Source organism: Pinus tabuliformis, chromosome 9, assembly GCF_031772625.1.
Source record: "Pinus tabuliformis cultivar Carrire ecotype Pingquan chromosome 9, CPIR1, whole genome shotgun sequence".
Classification (NCBI taxonomy): domain Eukaryota; kingdom Viridiplantae; phylum Streptophyta; class Pinopsida; order Pinales; family Pinaceae; genus Pinus; species Pinus tabuliformis.
In genome coordinates, this window is record NC_142307.1 from 487,958,102 (window position 1) to 487,977,777 (window position 19,676).

The following is a 19,676-nucleotide window of genomic DNA, read 5'->3' on the forward strand; positions in this document are numbered from 1 at the left end:
TTTTGCTTTATCGAATAAAAATAAATATGTTATTTTCTCTTTAAATTTAATTAAAAATATATCTTAAAATAGTCTTATAACCAATATAATATAAGTTAAGCCTTTGGAACATGACCTAAAGTTACCTTTGTTTGGTTGGACAAAAGGTAATGCCGGAAGATCCAAAGGCATATGGGAAGAATAAAAACCTATGGCATTAAGAACCATTAACCAATCATTCCAAATACCTTGGTTTAATACCTTGGTTTTCTTTAAATAATATTAGTGAAATTTGCATTAACGGACCCTAGGTCATTCTAAATATTTTGGTTTTCTTAAATAACATTAATGAAACTTGCATTACCAAACAATTTATCAATCATTCTAAATAATCTTGTTTTTTTAAATAATATTAATAAAAATAATTAAATAATATTAATAAAATTTGTATTAACAGTCACTACTAATTCAACAACTAAATTCATGAAAAACGTATTTTAATGAATTATTTTTATTTTTAAAATTCCAAAAACCTATTCCCAAAATTCCCAACTTAAATTTCCACGAATTTGAAAGAATAGGGTCGATGACTTGTTATGTACTAATTACATACACAAAAAGGCAGAAACGCAAAACGCATTCATCACGCTGATCTGACCATATCGAGCAAGCAGGCAAAACTCAGCAGTGGAACAACAATGACAACCAAGGGTTCTGCGACAGACAAATCCGCGGCTCCTTTGCCTCCGAAGAAGGCTAATCTTAACGATCCAAATGCCATCAAGCACCTCCTTGATGAAACGGCTTCCGAGGTAAGAAAATCTCAAACCCTGTAAAGAACAGTGAATTATCGTTCAAGATCTCCATTAACCCCAATTAGGTTCTGGTTGAGCCTTTATCTTTACTGTTTTAGGGTCGCGTCTAGGGGATTTTAATGGCTGCATAATTTTAGGGGCACTCTTGGCATTTTATTAAGTGACCTTTTTTCATATCACGAAACTAAGGATTAGGGTTTAATTCAGTTTTTCAATATTATCTTATTTATTTTAAAGTCAGCATTCAGGGTTTGATTTTTTTAATGAAGATCTCAATAATTCACGGTCTCTCTGTAGGTACTATTCAGTCGAGGGTATGTGGAGAATGTGGCGTTGAGTAATGTCAAAATGGCGATAGGTGTCATCATCATCGGAATTGCCCTGGCAGCTCAGTTTTATCCCAAGAAGTTCCCAGAAAATAAAAATTTTCTTATTGGCTGCATTATATTATATCCTGTTATGACACAACGTTGCAGTTTTCCACGAGGGTTTTTGGGTTTCTTTGGTTGAAATTACGGAATTTAATGTCTTACATAAGCGTTTTCCTTGTGTTTTCAAATTTCTCATATTATTAATGTGGATATCAACTTAAGGCTCAACTACTATCTCTGGAACTTTAGATTTCTGCGTACCTTTTGTTTTTCAATTTCTTGGAATGCATGTTTGTTTTGTTGTAATTAGTTTACTTTCATGAATTATTAAAGTTTTTTTGGAATGCAGGTTTGTTTTGTTGCAATTAGTTTACTTCCATGAATTATTAAAGTGTTTTCAATATATACTTTAAAATTTCAGTGAAATACATACTCTGGGAACCCTGGCCACTTCTCATTCCTAGGAAGGTACTCAGGGTAAACTGGATGTTTTTTTAACATATATTTTAAAATTTCAGTGAAATACATACTCTGGGAAACCAGCCACCCACTTCTCATTCCAAGGAAGGTACCCAGGGTAAACTGGATTCTTCAGGGCTTAAGACCAATAGAACTATATAGTTATTCTCATTAAGAAATCAACACGTCACTTCCAGGAATTGATCCTCTGGGTGGGGAGGATTACATTCTTCCTCCCAAACCACACGGGCGAGACTCAATTAACAATCAGAGAAATCAGAGCTTGTTTATTAGTTCATCATTTGAAATTTTCTATTCATTCCAAAACTATGGTGATGAAAGCTGAGTCATTATTCAAAATATTAGAATTATCTTTCTTCTTATTTCTCTCTGTCACGGCACTGATGCTGTGAGTTTGTGGAAGAGGGAGCTTAACATTCCCCAGTCCTGAATCATTGCTGTTCTGCATCTGTTTTGAAGTAAGACGATTGCATTCCATCTGCCTCAGATTTCCGTCTTTATCGATTTCTCAATTTAACTTTTCATTGAGCTCTAGCCCCAAATATTTATAGTTCTGTGTGACTTCAATGTGTTCTTTTCCGAAGAGGATTTGAATCTGGCTTGGTGTCCTTTTAACTTTTAAGTGAAAATATGACCACCGTGGTCTTTTTTGTGATTCACATCAATCCCCACCTTCACACAAAAGGTCTCCAATTCCGATAGGTCAAATTCAGATGATTAGCACAAAGCTTCTTTATATTCATATTATAGATATTGCCCTCTCCATATGTTAATTTTAGGTATGTTCTATGCTGAGAGCAAATTTGCTTCAATTTTCCATATTAGCTCAATATCAATTCCAGATTAGCAATCCCGAAGTCGGTCCAATATAAATAAGAGTGTTTCATACCACTCTTAATGATCTGAAATCAGTTCCAAATAAAGAGAGTGTATCATACCACTCTTATGGATCTGAAATCAATTCCAAAAGAGAGTGAGTTATATCACTCTTATTGACCCGAAGTCAGTTCCAATTGATCCCAGATCAATATCATCCTAGCATAGGGAGTATGGTAGATACACGATGCGTCCATTGGTACTACTATTGTCCCTATCCTCATTTCCCTACTCATTGGCTAGATGAGAGGTACTTCCCATGAGTCCCAGACTGCATGGGTAGGATGTCATAGCACGAGAAGGATGAACTACTCATCTTGCCTACATGTCGCTAGGGGTATCCCAGGGGAAAGCTGAACCACTCACCCTGTACACAACAAATCACTAGGGGAAGGCTGAACCACTCACACTATGATTGTGTCTCGGCAGGAGAAGGATGGACCACTCATCCTGCCTACATAGCAAACCACTAGGGGAAGGCTGAACCACTCACCCTATGATTGCTCATCGCTTTAAGATGTACCCCCAAGCCCCCGGAGCTCCCAGAGCTCAATGTCCATATCATATAGGAATCTTAGGAGAGAGTCTCTCTGCGACTCCTAGTCGTTCTCGGAAAGTCAAGAATTTGACCTTTTCCAGGGGCTTTGACAGAATATCGACGACCTGCACATCAGCGCCAATGCGATGGAGCCTTCTTGCTCCTTGATGTACCATATCCCAGATAAAGTGGTCCCTGATGTCTGTATGCTTGGAGTAATCATAGAACACGTGATTCCTCAACAATCGAATCCCCCCCAAGCCCCCGGAGCTCCCATAGCTCAATGTCCATATCATATAGGACCCTTAGGAGAGAGTCTCTCCGCGACTCTTAGTCGTTCTCGGAAAGTCAAGAATTTGACCTTTTCCAGGGGCTTCGACAGAATATCGACGACCTGCACATCAGTCCTAATGCGATGGAGCCTTCTTGCTCCTCGATGTACCATATCCCAGATAAAGTGGTCCCTGATGTCTATATGCTTGGAGCAATCATAGAACACGTGATTCCTCAACAATCGAATCTCCCTCTAGATGTCACAGAAGATCACGATGGTATCCAACACGTGTCCAAATAGCTCACTGAAGAGCTTCCTCAACTAGGCAGCTTCACACGAGGTCATACTCATAGCTATGTATTCGGTCTCAGTGGTGCTCAAAGCAACTGACCTCTGCTTCCTGCTCACCCAGGATATCAAAGCAGAACCCAAAGAGAACCAGCACCCAGAAGTGCTCTTGCGATCCTCCACACTGCCTGCCTAATCAACATCAGAATAATCATGCAGCTTCACATTTCCGACAGTGTATCTCAATCCATGAAAGATTGTGCCTTGAAGATATCTCAAAAGATTCTTGGCACCAATCTAGTGAGGCTCAACATGCTAATTGCAAAACATATATCCGGACGGGAGTTCACCAAGAACTTCAATGCTAGAATGAGTTTATGAAACTCAGAGGCATTTCCCAAATCAGATCTGGCATCACTACCACATAACTTTTGAAAGTTAAGCTCCATCGAGGTAGTCACGGGCTTGAAGTTCACTATTCCAAATCCGGAATCCAACTCCCTCTTACTTTTGTAAGTGAAAGGGTCTGCACTTGTTAGAAAGAGATCGTCCTCATAAAGTGCTAGTATGAGAGGTCTATCATCCACAACCTTAAAGCAATGGTTTGGATCGGGTTCACTCCTAGTGAATTTCAACTTCATCAGACAACTATCAATCCTCTCATATCAAGCCCGAGGTGTTAGCTCTAAATCATAGAGCGATTTCTTCTGCCTGCATACATGAGATTCCCAATCATGAATCTCAAACCCCTCGGGTTGTTCTACATCTAAGGTCTTGCTACATGAGGTGAATGGTCCCCTTGTAAGTTTTCCTTCGGTACATCTCCGACATGTACCTTCATGCTCTTCTTGAATTCAGGCATCTTTGTCACCATCTGACTCACATCGGGTAGGGCCCCATAATAAGCAGACCTTTGGTGCTGTAGAAGAGATGTGTCAACTGTCATGGTCCCCAATGGACTTCCAGCAACTTGATACAAATTGCCAACCCTGAACCTAAGAATAAAAGAATCTTTGAAAATTCCATTTTCCATTTTCAAACACGTACCTTTCCATCGATGAATGCCACCTTGAAACCTTTGACTTCCATTACCGAAATGGATACCAGGTTCTTCTTGAGATCAGGTACATAAAGAACTTCTTGTAAATGAATTGTATTACCCTCATTCAATTGAGGGGTAACATTCCGTACACCCTTTCCAGGATAGGTGGCATTGACTCCAAGTATAATCTCCACAATTGTTTCCTTCTTTATCAAATTAGAGAGAGCTTCCTTCTATCCGATGAAGTGCCTTGAAGCACTACAATCAATAGGCCGGATTCCCAAAGAGTCTGGAGGAGAAGTAGTGGAGAGGGCCAATATATGGTAATACTTCTTTAGCTTATCAGAAACAACAATTGATTCTTCATACCTGGAGTTCCTTGCTTTCTTTGAAAGTTGGCCATTTCCTTGATGACTTGCATTCCTTTTCCCGTTGCCAATGAACTTGTCATTCCTTCGAGCATTGAAATGCCCCTGGAATGATTGTTATCATCATCAAGTGATGTGTCCCTTCTATTCGGACACTCCTTCGCATAATGGCCAAACTTATTGCAAGCAAGGCATCTGCCTTTCCTTCCACCCTTAGATCCAGACTTCCCATTGAAGTGATCTTTAGGTAGGCCATCAGATGCTTCCGCTGCGCTACTCGGATAAAATTCTTTGCTTTGACTTCACCCTTGGTGAATTTGAAGAGGGATGAGGAACCCATTGAGCCTTTTGTCCTTTTCAACTGTCTTCGGTGATTGCTCTTTCACTCTTGCTTGGGCTTTGTCTTCACCTCAGCTTTGATACCATGTTAATTTTAGGTATGTTCTATGCTGAGAGCAAATTTACTTCAATTTTCCATATTAGCTCAATATCAATTCCAGATTAGCAATCACATTTAGCATGATTGTAAAATGCCAATAGAACATAAACATAAATCACAGAAAACAAGCCAAGACAAGAGGACACAAGATGTGGTGCCAGCCAGGGACAAATCCCAACGTGGGGAAACCCTTGATCAATTCTTCTTATGTTCTTCAATAGTTCAGCGGAGAGAGAGATAGTACATATACAACAAAAGTCAACATTTTGACTTATCAAAATAAGAGCAGAGATCTTCTCTATGAAGATAACACATGAGGTAGCTGATCTAAACTCCGGTGAAGACATACTGCTTCAGCGGATCCTGCAAGGTGACTCCATCACCATGCCGCACCTGTCACTGTGCTGCATCCAATCATTGAGCTGCTCTCATCACAGAGCAGTACCTCATCATCATGTTGTACCCATCATCAACAAGCTGCTGCAATGCATCATGTTGCTGCTATACATCCATGCCTATCATCACCATGCCTATCATCACCATGCTGTACCATTGTGCTGCACCATACTTGTGCTGCACCACGCTGCACCCATCCTTACTGTCACCTATATGCTGCACCACTATCATTGTGCACTATGCTGCACCATTCATCATGCTGCACTAATCATTGTTGCAACTAAACATGCTGTCTCTAACACCATGCTGCATCCAACATACACTCATCCATGCTTGCTGTAATATATATCATTATGCTGCACATACAGCATCCAATATGCTGCAACCTATTTACACTTATCAGCCTTAGCTGCTTGCTATGGCTTGCAGCCTAGCAAAGCAGCTAGGCTATGGTTGTTTAGGCTTCTTTCATATTCAGGCAGTGGAGAGCTTCTCTAGGACAGCAACCAAGTCCTCTAACAGTCCTCCTTAACTGCCTCTAACAGCCCTCCTAAACTGCCTCTAACAGTCCTCCTAAATCTAACAGTCCTCCTAAACAGTCCTCCTCATGGACTGCATCTAGGGCACCAACATGACACATAAGACTGTGGTTAGAAGCACAAATGGACAGCTGCTATAGTCCTCTATTTTGGTGACTGTAACCTTCTCCTTTTACTGCGGCTAGGGCAGACTTGAGACTGCAGATTAGGAACCATTCAGGCAGCGTATTGTAGCTCTAGAGATCCCCTAGGACTGTGGCCAAATCTTGTCATCTACTGCGGCTAGGGCAGACTTGAGACTGCAGATTAGGAACCATTCAGGCAGCGTATTGTAGCTCTAGAGATCCCCTAGGACTGTGGCCAAATCTTGTCATCTACTGCGGCTAGGGTAAGACTGTAGTCCTCCCATTAGGACTGCGGCTAGGGTAAGACTGTAGTCCTCCCATTAGGACTGCGGCTAGGGCCTGCACTCACAGCAGTTTAGGGCACATGAAAACCTTCCTCAAACTGCGGCCTAGAACAGCGTTTTAGGGATCTTCATCTCTTTAAGGCAGCGTGTAGATCTTTTATGGACAGCGTTAAGGTCTTCACCATGACTGCGTTTAGGTGGCATCTTCATTAGGCAGCATAGCTCCTTACCCATGACAGCAACTAGGTCTAGGGCATCTCCTCAACTCCCTTTAGACCTGCGGCTAGGGCATTCTGCCTTCATGACTGTGTTTAGGGCATCATTAGGCCAGTGGTTAGGGCTTGCTTCATACCAGCGTTTAGCCTTCTCCATGATAGCGTAGAGCCTTCTCCATTAGGGCAGCATTGTCTCTTAGGATCTCTCCTCCCACCAAAACCCAAAGACAAGTGGAGAGGAAGACATCAGAAGAAGAGTGTGTGTGCAAATGACTAGCAAGCCACCTCTTTTTATACTAAAACGTTGAGCACAAGTGTGGACAATTTGGTTGCTGGCCGACCTTGACGAATTGTCCCATAACACAAATAAATTCATATCTCCATGAATACTTATCAGAATCGGATGATCTTTAGATCAATCCTACACCTCTCGACGAGAGGAATCCAAGAAAAATTTCAGCTGCCATGAATAATTATACCCACATGGAGTTTGGCCCTAGTTGCCAATTTTAACACCATATGTTTCGTTTGTTTTTTCTTCCTTTCATTCAAAGAATGAATTGCTTCATTGGATATATTGTGTTCCATTCCACAGGCCAGTTTGCCTCATGGATGTTTTAATAAAACTGCCTCTCTTACAAAACAAGCATTTTGAATCAACATTCTATTTTGTTTTATCAGTTAAAAGCTATAATTTTTTGTTGCATTCACTTATAAAACTGAAACTTTATTTCTTATGGATTGTTTAATGAAGTCATACTTTTAGTGTTATTCTGATTTTTAAGGCAAATTTTTATGTCAGGAACTTTTTTAAACATATATTTTTTTGATCATGGAAGTTTGATTATTGATCATGGACGTTTGATTATTTAAAAGCTATATTTTCTTTCAATGGTGTTGATGTTGTTTGGAATTTGTATTGCCTTGACTCTGGCAAGTATGTTATCTTCAATGGATTGTTGCAGTTTATCATTTATACAAAGGAGAAGAACACTATTCTCTTCACCGACCCTCCCCCTGTAAGTTCCCATGCAACTGTGATCTTTACAAATTTTGCTTTTTATCTTTTGTGTTGGGACACAACTTTATAGTGGAATCAGCAGTTAAGCATTGTTGGAGTTATGTCTTTTTGATCTGTTTACACAAGGGACACATGAGCAAGTCAAGGAAGCTGACTGCTAGTAGTTGTCCGATCCTGATACTTGTCTGTTATATTTGTTCGCTTAATGATTCGTCAGTGAGAATGAGTAGTCCAAGGAACTTCTAATGAATTAATTGCTCTAAGAAATTCTGTCTCCTTACAATTATTAGCAAACTTCCACATACAACTAGTCTGCAAGAGCAAGTTACATGACCATATTGAAGGTGAAGTCTACAACTTAACGCTCATGTTTTTCATAGTCAAGAACCTGGGTTTAGGTATTTCGTTTAATTTTACGGTTGGCTCTTCAGGAAGCCCCGTTCTGTTGTGGCATAATTAACCACACCTGTCATTTGGAATGGAGCTGTGAGACAGGAACTTCCTAGACGATTTGCTACACTCTAGGGTTTCATTGTCCCAGAAAAAGACTGGAAGATCTGGTAGCTTCACCTGTTTTGAAAGCACTTTGAATTGTTCCAACATGGGGTTGAGCTCTGGTTGCCACGCTTTCATACATAGACTGACAGTTCCCTGCTACCAGTGTCGTCCCTGGAGGACTGCCAACCTAGCTTCCTTATTTAAAAAGTGATACAATTGAATCCTTTGCTAAAATAGCATGACACAGTACTGCTATTGGCTGATGGTGGACCAATGATGATTAATCCCATTCTGAATCCAGGGACTGTCAACCTGGCTTCCTTATTTCGAAAGTGAGACAACTGATCCTCTGCTAAAATAGCATGACAAAGTACTGCTGTTGGCTTATGGTGGATCAATGATGATTAATCCCATTCCGAGTTGAAAGTGTAATGTCCAGTGGCTCAAAGGTAAATGTTTTGTATTGCTAACAAACAAATTAAGTTTTTTTGACATCTATCAATATGAAGAAGTGTATCATGAATGGGCTCCAAGACCGAAAGTAAAGGAAATCTCCCAAATAGTACTTCCAAATAACATGCACCAGCAACGGACGATGAATGAAATAGATCAAGTGTTCAGATTTTTATTTTTGCATGCGCAATAACAACCACTTCCAAATACCAGCTACCAGCAGCACTTGCTGAATGGAATAAATGGGCAAATATAATACACACATACTTTCAACCATAGGGCGCTTGGGCACAAAGTAGAAACATTGATTGAAAGAGAAGTGCAGGAAAGACTTAAAGTCAAATGGACAAGAAAGAATCTTATGAAGTTGTGTGTCTCTGATCCCCAGTGCCTCCGATATTCACAACTGAGGAATGATCAAAGTTCTGGACCCCTGTATGCCAGTCAACATTCGAAGCAATTATAAAAACTCTCTCTCTCTCTCTCTCTCTCTCTCTCTCTTTATATATATATATAATGCATGGCATTTAGAACAGCCTCATTAAACTACCCATATATATTCTGAACAACTCAGTGACCAACAGCATTGTAAGCTTTGGGTTCAAAAGCACAGTCCCATACTAGAAATGCATAATCTTCTGATTTCTCTTAACCAACCTCTTATAAACATCAATTTCTTATTATAGTGGACAGGATAATGTGGACACAAGACAATTAATGTAGATACAGTTCAAATGGTTATGGAGGAACATGATGTGTGTCTGAATTAATGATAAAATGGAACAAGGAAGAGTGTCATTGCTAACAGTATTTAGTCCCATTGACAATTTTTTGCGGTCATTTCTTGGACATTAATAAAATTATCTTGTCTTATCAAAATGCATGCAAGCAGGTAAAGAAACCTATAGCAGTGCAATTAGCAATGGACAAGTGTTCAAATTTCAAAACATGGTAAGCAATCTGCAGGCAGCAAATCAAGGTTGCAAGCTGCGGGAGCGTTTTTTTTCCAAAAATTCTATATATATATATATATATATTGCATTTATATTAAAAAACATCCAGAATGCCAAAATATATGAAAACAAGCATATTTTTACATCAATGAAATGACATCCATAGTACATTGATTAATTATTCATTGTTCAAGCATCAACCATTTAGATTCTAGCAATTACAAACAAACATACAAATTATTAGGCCTCATAAAAGAAAGTAGACCATTAACTTATGGATTGAAATGGGTTTTCTAGCAACTACCAATGATAACATGACCAGATGGTTAATTTTTACAAAATAGGCCAACTGTACACTGAAATATGAAGACTGAAAGGTCTAGTCACTCCAAACAATAAACAAAGCTAGTTGCTAAATACATCGTTTATATCGGGGTCCTCATCATTAGTATCATCCTTTATTCTTCGCCTTGTCTAGCCTTTTTTGTCTCTACCTCGATCCTCTAGGGATATCAGTGGATGTGTTAATTTTTAAGTTAACATGTTCTTTGCATAGGACAGTTACTTCAGAGATCCATATTAGCTCAATTTTCCATTAGCAATCACATAAGACATTATTATCATGACAGTAACTGAAGAAAGAACATAGACAAAAGATGCAGAAGACAAGCCAAGACAAGAGTACATACACATGGATATGGCAGAAGCCAAGGAAAAGCCCCAAGATGGGGAAAACCCTTGATCGATCTTCTTTCTTATAAATATCAAATGTTCAGAGAAGGGGAGAGAGAGTACAATCATAGTCAAAATAGACTTGCCAATACCACTGTCCAAATACAAAGAGAGCCGAGACAAATCTCCACTTCAGTTCAGCCCTAACCATAGATCAATGATAGTTAAAGCCGCTACAAAGATGACTCGAACCTGAATTATAAATTGCAGCCTTTTGAGCTGAAGATAAAACTCCCAAGACAGTTTGAATCGAGGCAGAATTTCAGTTCTGGTTAGGGCTCAAATCAGCCCTAACTTATAGTAGCAGACCCATGAGAATATCTTCAAAATACTTCGCTCCTCATTGTAGGTGCGGTCCGAGCTATGTTAACATTTAGGCTTCAGATCCATATGATCAACTCCTGTAATCTTCATTGAGGGACTGCAAGGGAAATAGACGCAGCCCAAAATAGCCCTTAAACACAGATTACACAAGCCCAGACTTCCTCTAAACAACCTCGGCCTCCTGCCTGAGGAACTTGGCTCATGAAGAAGGCTAAAGAGATCACAAACTTGCCCTTGATACCTTCGCTAGAGATCTTCCTTTTCTGTGGCCCAATTCAGAGAGAATAATGAGAAATGGATGTGTCCAAATGAGGGTGAAGACACCTCTATTTATATAATTCGATGGTGAACAAGAGACGTGCCTATTGGGTATAATGAGTCGACATAGAGGAGAGGCTGACCCTGATATTTTACATAAATTCAAAAACCCATTTCTCTGTGTCCAAATTTGACAATCTTTAGGTCGATTTTGGTCCTCTCGAAAAGAGGAATTCAATGCTATAATTATCTTCTTCAAAAACCCTGGCTAAAGTGGAATTTGGCCCTAGTTGCCAATTTTAACACTCCCAACTAGGGAGAATTCCACCTACCAATCCATTTATTATCATGCCATCTTGTCGTCTGAATCTCATCTCATCTCGGCTCTATTGAACACTGATATGAATAATGAAGAAGGATCGATCGAGAGTGAGTCACAAGACCTTACCACTCCACTGACAAAAGTCAGTCCAAAAGTAGAACCTCAATCAGACTTGATACCAGATCAAGTTGTTGAACACCATGCATCATAGACATAGGGAGTACGACAGTTCTCGATGCGTCCATTGGTAGTGCTATGGTCCCTATCCACTTTTCCCAACTCATTGGTCAGATGAGAGGTACTTCCCATGTGCCCCAGACTACATGGGTAGGATGATACTGAATCAATAACAGGGAAAGAATATATCACATCCTGCTCACAACCACACGTTTGGAAAGGATGAACCACTTCCTACAGTCACACATCACAACCAACGTAGGGAAAGGATGAACCACATCCTACACGCATGCAAATCATCGAGAGTAGGGAAAGGATGAACCACGTATTTCAAACCCAAGTCACAATCACATGTAGGGAAAGGATAAACCACATCCTACAAACACAAGTCACAACCATCAATCGTAGGACAAATCCTACACGTGGGGAAAGGATGAACCATGTCCCACCGACATGTCAACCACCAATCCTAGGGAATGGGCATCCTACATGTGGGGAAAGGATGAACCCGTCCCACCGACATGTCAACAGATGCCTATGTGCATCTCTCACTGGGGTATCTGCAGGAGAAGGTGAACCACTCATCCTGCTCATATGCCATAGGAGAAGGTGAACCACTCATCCTATGCATATGTCATCAATAGTAGGGGAACGTGAACCACTCACCCTACACACATGTCAACCACCATGGTGTAACACTGGGGAAGGTGAACCACTCAACCTGTACACAACGCACCAATAGGGGAAGGTGAACCACTCACTCTATGGTCGCTCATAGCTCAATAAGTACCCCAAGCCTTCAAGAGCTTCCAGAGCTCAATGTTCCATCTTAACAAAAGATCCCTTCATATAGGGGATAAAGCCAGGTTGCTTTCTGAAAATTAATGATATTGTTGACCAAATAGTTAATGGAAAGCCTCAATAGCTCCACTCAACAGATCTACTAGCAGAGATCTTTAGCAGCACTCAGCAATCTTCTGATTCTTGCATATCTATTACAGAAAATACTTAACTGTTCTTACTCCCTCTTGCTCAGGGAGATCACAAGCCTAAGCTTGTCTTTACAGAGTGCAAAGCATTCATATGGCAACCTGCGCATTATTAGATCCATCATCTTTGAATATAATTTATTAATACACTTAATCATGCCATAATTCTGGCGGTGCTCTTCCATAAATAGGAATGACCTTGTTGTACTAGTTGGGAAGATCCAACGGACAACTCCCACGGAGACTCAATATGTAATGATAAGTCTCTTATTTATTTTCTTCAAAGTCTGAAGGTAGCTTCAAAGCAGCTTCATCCTTACATATAAATATCAGAAATCAATAATGCATGAGAAGATTCTATCAAGGTCCTATCCTCTTGGGGTAATAAAATAGGGAGTCTTCAAACCTTTCTCCAAGATCTGGGCCTTTGCCTTTTCTTCAAGAATCATTCCAATCCTGATGTTCTAGACAGCGATTTAGTCAATCATCAGGGCTCTGAGTACTGAAATGGATTTAGTGTAAACTTTGCTTGCTGTAAGCCATAGTAAAACATCCTTGGACTTATCACAGACCAGTTTTAATATGTAGATTCTCAGCAAGGCACATTTTAATGAGGCACAACAAACTGATTACAACTGTGGCATATTCTTCATTTAGTAAAGGGTCTTGGTGAGTTGATGTATTTATAATATTCTTGACCAGTCTCCAACCATAGCTCCTGCATGTAGTATCCCGTCAGACTATAAATAGTCTAAGCAGTGTAGATTCCAGTTTTCTGTAGTATTTCAAAAATATGTCCTGTAGCTAATGTTATTCTCAGAATAACCTCAGATGGCATACTATAACATAGGATTCTACAGTGAAACATCTGTAGCTCTTGAGATCATCAATCAGTTGATGTAGGCTTGAGCTTTCAACAAAAGACAACAGGTCGAATCAAAGCCCCAACTCCCTCTTGGTCAGTTGATACTGCATAAGATACAAAGGATCTTGGCCTTGCAACACAGATCTGAATTTTTGAATCACAGTAATCAACAGAAAGATTATATACCTTTAAGACTGTTTCTTTAATGATGCTATTGTAGGATTCCAGGGTAAGTCACTATGGACGGAGTTCAAAACTAAAAGAGGATAAATGCTGATGTGGAATGACGAATGTCCTTGATGCCTGAAGATTTGATGCCTGAAGATTTCCTCCATTCCAATGTGATAAAAAGATTTAATATAGATATTGCCTCTGCAAATAATGATTCCCCAGGTCGGCTCAATTGATTTGAACTGAGAGTAAACATATATGAGTTGATCACGATAATGCTGGAGGCGACAAATTGGATATTTACTGAGATCATAACAGGTATACGGTTTGTCCTGCAGACATTGATTCACCAATCTCTGCTTGATCTGGAAGCTGAAGGTATAAAAGGAATACATCTTCACACTGATACCATTGTCATATTGATGTCACCTTATGCTGTCAATTCTGTCACAGGGGCACTGACATCAAGCAGTAGAGATCAGTGCATCATATCTGTATATCATTAACAAAACCCTTACAGAATTAGGGTTATTTCCTCTATATCTTAGTCTGTTGTGGGGGCATTGTTACAATAGATATGCTTCACTGTCATTGACACAATAATGCAACGAGGTCATCCTCATAAATACTGATACATAGCAGTGATTACGGTCTTATGTTATTGTCGATTCATCAAATTATAGAGAATGTGAGAGCTACTATAGGATGACGGGCCTTCTAGAAAACCAATGCCCTAGAGTACATAAAACCACAATGAGTAGCGATGACACCTGTGGATAACAAATGTACAACAAGGTTTCAAATGAAGAAAAGGAGTGAACAAGGTTTCAATTATCCATTTTGGAATGAACAACCACTGTATATTGCAAACAGAGGCCCAATGACACATTCCACAGCATCTCCTTTCAACAGCCATGTATAAAAAACACTGAAAATTAAGTATTAAAAAACAGTTAGGTTGATTTGTGAATTTAATGGCCAAACTTCACTGAGTTTATGCGGCCACTCTTTAAATGTGCCGAATTTTGAACTTCATGGGTAAAATCTGGCAACCACTGTGACATAGAGGACGTATTGGTTCAGGCTTTCACAAGCATTATCATATTCTTCAAGCTCAATAAAAGTGGGGTCAGGATCAGACTCATTGAGCTCACTTCATTTCCATTGCCCTCCATGAGTCACAACACCTGCTACAACAAATGCCAAGGGGGAAGTGTATGGGCCATAAAAGGTGAACTGTTCGAAGGGCAGGAAGCTACCTAAGAATTAAGGGACACTAGAGTAATACTAATTTCCAAACGTACAGAGATCTAATTGGGATTCAAAGCCGAAGAATGAAAGACTCTACTATCTATGTAACTTTGTGTTCCATGCACATAAGTTGGAAATGAGTTATGGCTGCAAATGTTTATCATGCTTCAATTCAGAAGTGTAATTGGAGTCCTGTGTCCTATTTGGTGAAAATTTATCTCTTATTTTATTGTCTGTTATGTAGGTTCCAGGTACAATTTAGGTATCTGATCTATGATTAGCTGGTATCTGATATTGAGTTGCTTACTGGATTGCAGGGATCATTTAGCAGCACAGGTTTGGCAGTTTCTTCAAAGCTTGCCCGTTTTTCTGACATGTACACATTATGTATATCTAGTACAGACCCCAAATCTATTGCAGCCAATTCACCGGTCGAGTTTACCAAGAGTGTTACTAAATGGTAAAGGACATGCGTCTCCACTTTTTAATTAACTTATGTTGGAACTTTTTCATGATATTTGTAGTCAATTTATTTGAAACTACTTACCATATTTCATTGCTCATGTCAACTTCTTGTTTTGGTGCTCCAGGTTTACTAAAGATGGAGTTTTGGTGGAGACTCTTTTCTGGAATGATGTGGAGAGGCTAATTGATGATTATGGGAATGAGTCTCGAAAGGCTAAGTAATCAATCCCAAACAAAAGTTGCTGGAGCTTAAACCACCATTTTTGAAATGCAGAGTTGCACACATTATGCAACCTTAAAACAAATACTTAACCGAGGGAATAACAAATGGTCTCTGTTTTATCCAGTTAAACACGATGAGGGTAGGTATGATTTTCCTAGCAGTGGAATCTTTTCAGATGATAATGTAACTGGTTAGCTACACTTGGTATTGAACAATTTTCTGGGGGGCATTTATTTTCATGACGGATTCAATGTAGTTGTTTTTCAAAGTTCCAAGGGATGCATGAACTATTGCATGTATGTTTAACGTTCAAATCTGTGTGCTTTTACGAAAACCATATGAAGGGTGCATGCACAATGATTGAATCAGTAAGAAGAAAGAGCTATCAGACACCTGTCATTTTTCTTACACTTTTGATATTCATTGGCATCATATTCTCCTTCAAATTTCCAGTGATATGATGTATAAATTTTTCCATTATTTCTGCTATTATTGGTTAATTTTGTGTCATGACTGAGTAGCAATAACTTTTCATCCATTTAAAAGATATATTGAATTTGTCGTGACAATTTTGTCAAGTATAAAGTGTTGTAATTCATTAATCGGTAAGTTGTTTTTGCAGGAAATTCACGTTTATTAAAAGAAGAAAATATCTAGATTTCTAACAATCCAAGATTTTCCTAGCATTGGAATTTTTTCAGATGATATTGTAACTGGTTAGCTACACTTGACATTGAACAGTCTTGTGGAGGCATTTATTTTCACGACAGATTCATTGTGTTTGTTTTTCAAAGTTCCCAGGGATGCATGAACTACTGCATGCATGTTTCACGTTCAAACCTGCGTGCGTTTTTCCTTTTACAAAAAGTGATGAATGATACATGCACAATGATTGCATCAGTGAGAAGAGCTAGGATATGCCCTTCACTTTTCTGACACTATGGTATTTAAAGCATCGTATTCTGCTTCAAATTTCGAGTTATATGGTGAATAAATTTTATCATTATCTATATTTCTGCTGTTATTGGTTAAATTTGTGTCATGTTTGAGTAGTCAAATTTTCATTCGTTAAAAAGACATATTGGATTTGTCATGTTGATTTTGTTTATTATGGTTGGTGTAAATGTTGTAATTTATCAAAATTGGTAAGGTGTTATTGCAAGAAATTCACGTTTATTTTGTTACAAAAATAGGTGAATTTTATTTACATATATTATAAAAGACTCTAGGAAATGTACACAGATGGGTTACTAAAATAGATAATCCCTGTAGTGTCAGAGATCTGCAGTAACCTGCTATTCATGATTTCAATTTCAAAACCACCTAAAATACCTATTCATACATAAATTTAGTTACAAAATGGTTGAGACCCTCAGAATTAGGGAATTCACTGGTTGACAAGTTGCACACTAATTAAAAACAAGTGGTCTCTGTTTGGTTGTTTGGCCCGGGCTAGCAACTATAGTCTATCACCTTCTCGCGATCAAGCGGCAGAGAGTATCTATAGTGAGTGCCTCGAAACTACTCTTCGGTAAAGCAGCGCCCACCTACCTAACTAGAGAACCTGCTCATGGTCCTTTTTTTTTTCTAATTGAATAGCCAAATTGGCTTGGAGTCAGTCAATTTGTTGTTATGCTGTTGCACGTGGAACCATTCCATTTTGTAGTGCATTTTTTCGACCAAAGCTCTAATTCTTCTAAAAGTGGCTTCTAATCTGAGATATCTGGCCTTCAGCTCAAATTGCATGTGTTTGAGGGGGACAAATGAGTACCCTAGAACAAGAAGAGGCTTTGGATGGAATGTATGAGCTAGGATAATGCCCTGCAGAAGAGCATGTCTCTGCTAAATTGATAGAAAGAACTCTAGTTGCCATGCACACTGCCCTTCAATTATTCCTCTGGAGTGAAAGACTGACAGAGAATCCACAATTGTTCCTCTGGGATGAAAGACTGACAGAGAACCCACAGGCAAGAACTACATCTGATTTATATGGACTACCAACAGAGAACCCGCAATTGTTCCTCTGGGATGAAAGACTGACAGAGAACCCACAGGCAAGAACTACATCTGATTTATATGGACTACCAACAGAGAACCCACAATTGTTCTTCTGGGATGAAAGACTGACAGAGAACCCACAGGCAAGAACTACATCTGATTTATATGGACTACCTTTGAGAAACTAAAAGGCTAAAAGGCCAAAAAAACTAGTATAAGAATATAGCTAAAAGAAGGAAAAGCCTAGCAAAAAGGCCACAGAAACCAATTAGCTTGAATAAGTTACGCATTACAAAAACCATAAAAAACGTTACTAAAAGAAGGAAAAACCCATCAAAAAGGCCACAAACCAGTTAGCTTGGATAAGTTATACATTACAAAAAACAATAAAAAACTAACGTTTTTGCTGGGCTAGTTGATCAGCTCCTTCGAAATTTGTACTTAGAGTAAGTGATAAGGCAAGCCGCCTGCCCTGTCGTATTCCCCATTGGGTTTTTTTCTATTTTTTTTAACTACTTTAGTTTAAGAGTTCATGTGCGGGGGCAGTGCCCTTTGCAGTTTCTTCCATGAATTGAGAACTTGTAGTGTTTGGAGTTTTCACAATTCTTATTACGCGCACATCCAACAGTTCTGCCCACTCTTGCATCAGCATAGCATCAGCATAGTATTTGTTAAGGTTAAAGTTCGAGGCCGATTGGTCAAGTCTGACTGTTAGCGAACTTCTGGTCAGCGGCTAAACCTCCGCCCACCCTGTCGTATTCCCCATTGGGTTTTTTTCTATTTTTTTTAACTACTTTAGTTTAAGAGTTCATGTGCGGGGGCAGTGCCCTTTGCAGTTTCTTCCATGAATTGAGAACTTGTAGTGTTTGGAGTTTTCACAATTCTTATTACGCGCACATCCAACAGTTCTGCCCACTCTTGCATCAGCATAGCATCAGCATAGTATTTGTTAAGGTTAAAGTTCGAGGCCGATTGGTCAAGTCTGACTGTTAGCGAACTTCTGGTCAGCGGCTAAACCTCCGCGTGGGCACGCGGTATGCCTGGGAGATTACTTCTCGTCTCGGGGGGTGCTCTGTGTTCGTTCAATCTCCTTGGCTGTGGCGGAGATACCCTGGAGTATAGGTTTTGGTCAACCTGCTGCAAGTTGATTACATACAGCAAACTGAATCAGTCGTCCATTGTCTTTTTTAAGAGCTTAACGTATTCTCAAGTTGGGTGTCCTTCCATCGCACTAGCCATTGTAGGATTAGCGCTTTGATATTGTCTTTGGATGAACACTTCATAAATGTCCTTGGATTGGCACCAATGTTGGTAGGGCTGGAATCGCCTCTATAGGATTTAACACTTCTCATAAATATCGTTGGATGGACATCAACGTTGGTAGGATAGCAACCAATGGACGCCAGATATCGGTAAGATAATTAATGGTTCCAAGACATTCTTAAAAGTATTCCTGTGTACCAATGAATACAAATCAGATTATTATTCATTAAATATTCAAAAGATATATATGTATTCATCGCTTGTCGTGTGAAGCCTCACAATAAACGCTCACAGTTTCTCAACAAATCCTTTGCTGAATAGATTATCCCAAGAGCTAACTACCCGAATATTTGCATAACTTTCTTTGCTGTTTTTGACGGCCTCGCATTCTTAAATGAAATGCTTTTCTGTTTGCACTTTTTCGAAAGAGAAAAAAATACATACTCTTTCCTCCCACACTTCTTTTGGCTTTTTCCAGCACCCTGTTTCACAACGGAGTTGATGAAAATTAGTCTTTAACTGTGCAATAAGAATTTTAGCTCTCCAAGAAATATTGGCCCCTATGTACGTTTTTTGTTGATGATTATGAGTGAGATTAAACTCTTCAATATAATACTTTTTTTTCTCCATGGCTCCTTATCCCAAGACACTTGTGGAACTTATCCATATCAAAAGGTTTTTATC

General features: G+C 39.3%; 1 protein-coding gene across 1 annotated transcript; it reads left to right on the forward strand.

The window, feature by feature from the left end:
- Positions 1-561: 561 nt before the first annotated feature.
- Positions 562-16,141, forward strand: LOC149149336 (signal peptidase complex subunit 2-like). Its single transcript, XM_089441001.1, has 5 exons — positions 562-791; positions 1,092-1,243; positions 7,967-8,048; positions 15,361-15,503; positions 15,634-16,141. The coding sequence occupies exons 1-5, from the start codon at positions 678-680 to the stop codon at positions 15,728-15,730; spliced, it is 588 nt and encodes a 195-aa protein (XP_089297127.1). The 5' UTR covers positions 562-677; the 3' UTR covers positions 15,731-16,141.
- Positions 16,142-19,676: the final 3,535 nt, after the last annotated feature.